General features: G+C 48.1%; 2 protein-coding genes across 2 annotated transcripts in view; one reads left to right on the plus strand and one right to left on the minus strand.

Moving 5' to 3' along the window:
- The window catches only part of EIF2S1 (eukaryotic translation initiation factor 2 subunit alpha), a 17430-nt gene extending 16212 nt beyond the window's left edge, over positions 1–1218 (minus strand). The window contains exon 1 of the mRNA XM_006760778.2: positions 723–1218. The gene's annotated coding sequence lies outside the window, so the exon portion shown is untranslated. The remainder of the gene's footprint in view (positions 1–722) is intronic.
- Positions 1219–1312: 94 nt separating this feature from the next.
- The window catches only part of ATP6V1D (ATPase, H+ transporting, lysosomal 34kDa, V1 subunit D), an 18313-nt gene continuing 14730 nt past the window's right edge, over positions 1313–4895 (plus strand). Inside the window, exon 1 of the mRNA XM_006760783.2 lies at positions 1313–1533. Coding sequence (XP_006760846.1) covers positions 1493–1533 — 41 coding nt within the window. The 5' untranslated portion in view covers positions 1313–1492. The remainder of the gene's footprint in view (positions 1534–4895) is intronic.

Consider the following 4895-nt stretch of genomic DNA (forward strand, 5'->3'; position numbering starts at 1 on the left):
CGTTTGGGGAATAATAAAAAGGGACCTCTCAGGCTGAATACGCATCTAACCCTAATGCTCCCTTATTTTACATTTTCCTTTCTATTTAACTGTAAGACCACAGCGTCTAATTCCATAATTCTGTTCCCATCGGTGCCGAAATACGGCAAACCGACAGGAAGCAGAGGCCCGGTTCGAGGAGGGATTCATTCTACAGAAATGCTCATCTCGGGCTTTGGGGCAGCACTAGCTGCAATTTTTTAAAAATAAACCATCGAATGAATAAACGTCTCATGGACCTTTTAGAACCCAGCTCTTGTCAACACTGTGACCCCCCCGCCCCCCCACCGGGCCCTCGAGGTGTCCAGCCCGGTTCCCACCGAGAGGCGGTATTTCCTGGGACCGAAAGGAGAAAAACAAAAAGGTCGGAATTCTCCAGCCCGGAAAGAGCGGAGTGCTCGCCGTCCTGGGGCTGGGGTGTCGCTGCGTCCTCCCGAGGCGCCCCACCTCAAGGCACCCTCACTTTAAGGGCACCGAACCCACTCTCCTTCGCGAGGTTCCTGCGCTCCCAGAGGCGCCTCGGGAACACGGGAAGACCGAGCGGAGCCGGCGGCGGCGCCCAGACACTTCCCGCGCCCGAACAGGACGCGCTAGCCGGGGCCTACCCTCCCTCCCTCGACCACCCAGGCACTGGCCACAACCAGAGTGAGGTCGTGGAGAAACCGACCCAGGGCGCCAGTCACCTGAGATATGCGTGTGAAGCCTATTGTGGGCTCCGGGGCCGCGCTCCGTAAGTGTAGAGATCAGACTCGCTCCGCCTCAGCAGCCGCCGCCGATCCTCTCCAGCGTGCGCCTCGCTCAGTCCCACTGCGCATGCGGCACCCACCTCGCAGCGCGCAAGCGCCAACAGAATCGAGGCCCCTCTTCCTCACTGACCATAGAGTCCAGGTCCTCCGGGAATAGGGACGAACGGAGATCACAGGAGGACCTGAAAATTACGCTTTCTCAGAGTTTTCTTTAATTTTCGATAAGTAGACTTCAAGGCGCAGGGAAGAGGTAGGACTCCGGTTCCTTGTCCCTAATGAATAGATCCTTTCTTAAGGCTTCCGGTCAGTCATGAGGTGGCGCTGTGACCACCGATGACAAGCGGAAAAGGAGGAGTGTACTTTTCTCTCCTGTTCTTTCGCTTCAAGCTTGGAGAGCCCAGCACAGCCGCCCAGGCACTGGAGCGGGAGGGGCTGGAAAGCGAGCCGGAAGTGAGGGGCAATCTCACGGTACGCGCGACTCCACATCCGGGCCTTGTCTTCTTCACGTCCTCCCGCCCCCTCCACTCCACCCCGGGTGCCAACAGGAAGCGGAAGTGAAGAATGCGAATTCCGGCGGTCTCCTAGCAACGCGAGGGGGTGGTCAAGTGACACAACCAGCTGACTGCGGTAGAAGAAGACGCTGTGGGTGGGTCTGTGGCAACCACGACTGCCGGACCGGGAACCGAAGCCGAACAATCATCGTCAGAATGTCGGGCAAAGACCGAATTGAAATCTTTCCCTCGCGAATGTAAGTAAAAGAACGACCGTCATTAGGTTCAGGACCGCCTGGCGGGATTCTCGTTTCCTCCGCAGCGAGGTTCCTGATTTTCTGGGCGGATCCTGAGCTCTCCCGGTCTTTCTTCGTGGGTGCAGGGCGAGGCTCCCTGCCGGCCCCCTCACACATTCCTCTGGGTGAACCGGGCTGGTCAGAGCGATCGCTGCCCTTAGGAACAGGCGCCCGGCCTGCTGGCTTTTGTGAAGGTCCGCTAACCCCATTCATTAATCGAGCCATTCATTCCACCCTCCCTATCAAACCGGCACTGGATTACGTAACTGTGAATCGATGCTCGGTTTAGCGGGGAGGTGGGCAAGCTAACGAGGGTTGATAAATGGATTGAGAAGGGAGGTTTACTGTTGTGGGAAGCATATAGAAGAGACTTCTATGCCAAATTGGGTGTTGAATTGAAATGCCCCAGCATGGACGCCAGATCGTATCCCCTTAGTCATTTTCCAGGATCCCATGAAATGTCACCTGCACTGGGAAGGTAGCCCCGAGTTTCTGAGGCACTCCTCTTGCCCAATGACCATTGCAACTTGTTCAGACTTATGTTAATAATACCCATCACATTGTAAAGTGGACAATAATTGTTTGCATAACGTTCCCACTGGACCCTGTGCTCTCGAGTATTAATCCACTAGAGGCCCGGTGCACGACATTCGTGCACTGGTGGGGGGTGAGGGGGGGTCCTCTCAGCCCAGCCTGTGCTGTGGCAGAGGCGGAAGAGGCTCCCGCCACCTCCGCTGTGCTCGCCAGCCTTCAGCCCGGTTTGTGGCTGAGCGAAGCTCCCCATGTGGGAGCGCACTGACCAACAGGGGGCAGCTCCTGCGCTGAGCGTCTGCCCTCTGGTGGTCAGTGCACGTCATAGCAACCAGTCATTCAGTAGTTTTGTTATTTGCATATTAATTACCCTTTTATTATAGGAGACAGTCCACAAAAAATGTTCCTCGAATGAACCCATGCCTTGGAATTGGCTCAGTTGGGGGCAGCCTTTCTCTTCTGGTCTGATGTCTTTGGCAAGAGAAATAGCATATGGCCCTAAGTGGCCAGTCTGTAAAGAAAATGTTGAGGTTTTCTCATATGTACCTAACAATGTGTGGAAAGAAAAGATTGTTTTTATTTGCCGTCTTCTCCTTTTCCTTTTCCTCCTTTTCTTTTTTCAGTGAGGAGCAGAAAGTCAGTTTTGGCTTTGACATTTAGATTTTTTTTTTAAATTTTTTTATTGTGGTCCTATCTCTTTGGAAGTATTCTGTTGCTTTTCTTCATCCTGACCTTTTTCTCCTAAATAAAAGCTATTTTCAAACCCTAAACCTAGATTTCTGTCTCTGTTTGGGTGGCTACAGCTCTTAATGAAATGAAGGAATTATTGGCTTTTTGTTTATTTTTTTACTTTCACCTACTGGCTTTCTAGTAGCTGTTTGGAATCAAGTGAGTTGTGGGGAAGAGGGCCAAACTCCAGCATAGCTTCCAGCAGCCTACGGTTGTGTTTCCTAAATGACAGCAGCCCCTATTAAAATGTCTGCCTGAGAAAGCTCAGAGCCACCAGAAGAATTTACTGTTTAATCTAGCCAACACCTGCTGGTAATCCCTGACCTCCCTTTCTTAGGGCATTTACTGAAAAGGGCTTACAATGATGAATCCTTCATTTTCCCATTGAGATGTATAGGGTGTCCCAAAAAATGTATACACATTTTAACAACTGATAACTCAATTTTGAAAATGAAATGTATTTTAATAAACACTGCCTTTATAATTGTTCAAAGTATATGGATACATTTTGTTGGGACACCCTGTGTATATCTCTCCCTATAAATTAGAAGAGTCTTTCTCAAAGACCTGAAAATCATTTCTTTGAAATGTAATTAGGAAGGATAAGGCTTCTGTCTGTGAGGATGGAATCCTAACTTCCATAATTGCCAGCTAGCAGACACAGGTGGCCCAATCGCATTTCCACTGACCGGCCTTTTGTAATTTTTCACTTCTCTGATTCTGCTTGAATCCCCTCTCCCTTCGTTCCCTCATTCTTCTTTTAAAACGCAGTCACCTTTGCACACCTCAGCTCCTTCCCCTCTTGTCAGTGGTTACTGAGTAAAATCAGTTTTCACTGCTTCAATTAATGTTTGACTGTGTTAACATTAGTAGTCGGAATGTTAACATTTTTGGGGGTCTTAATTTAAGACTAAGAGGTGAAAATAAGCTTTATTTGGCTTAGAGGAGAAGAATGATAGGTTTGTGAAGGTGGAAATTGCTATTTTAGAGCATCCAGCTTGCTGTTTAAGGGGAAAATCAGGTGCAGGAAGTAACAGCTTCTCTAAATATTTTCCCCAAGGCTTAGCACAGGTACTTTGTCATGTAGTCAGATGTCTTTGATTCATCTGGAAATAAGTTATCATCCTAGCTGAAGGTCAAACACTTTTAAGTAGGGCTGAGCAGCTGTGACACTTGTAAAAGAATAAGTTTTTTAAAGAGTCAGGTTAGGAAATACACTAGTGACTTCTTTTTGAGATAATTCTTATAATGTTACCCTGTGAAATGGGGCTGACACCCACTTAGGCACCAGAGAGAGAAAGACAAGTTTAGAGTGGAATTGAAAGAGGCATAAGGTATGGAGTCTAAATAAATCAGTCAAATCCAGGTTATACCCACAAGGCTGTAAGCCTTTGGGCAGGTCACTCTTTGAGTGTCAAGAGTAAAAATTTGTCTATTTTACAGAGATGCCATTACCTAGAAGGAAATTAAAGTGATCCTGGTCAGTTCAATTTTATCAACCAGTTCAACTTTTTGCTATCAAACTTGCTGGAATCTTCAGTACTAGGATTTGACTTACATTTGATCCAACTCTTTCTGAATTCTGATGGTTAGTATAAACAACACAGTGTGTTTAATATACACATTGGGGCAGCTAGATGCTGCTCAGGCAGGACACTGAACCTGCCCCACTTGGTTAATCTTCAGCCAGTGGAAGGCAGCTGGATAGCTGGAGAGAGCTGTTCGTCCGGTGCTGGTTATCACCTGTAGGGGAGGCAGTGTCCCGTGTAATGGGGGACAATGGACCTACGGTTGAGCCTCGGACAAGTCCCTGGAGTCAGAAATCTGGTTCTTGTCCTGCTCTGCCTTTTCTTCAGTGAGTGACTGTGGGCAAGTTGTTTCATTTTTCTAAGTCTCATTTTCTTAAATTTCAGGATAACGTCTACAGTTCCTTCCAGCTGCAGAATTGTCTGAATAACCTTTGCCCTATGGTAAAGGACTTCAACAATCTAAAAACTTAGCCAAAAGGTCCATTAATACTACTTTGCATTTGGTTATAACACCATTCATATGAAATGATATCT

This window comes from Myotis davidii, unplaced genomic scaffold (assembly GCF_000327345.1).
Source record: "Myotis davidii unplaced genomic scaffold, ASM32734v1 scaffold17, whole genome shotgun sequence".
Taxonomy (NCBI): domain Eukaryota; kingdom Metazoa; phylum Chordata; class Mammalia; order Chiroptera; family Vespertilionidae; genus Myotis; species Myotis davidii.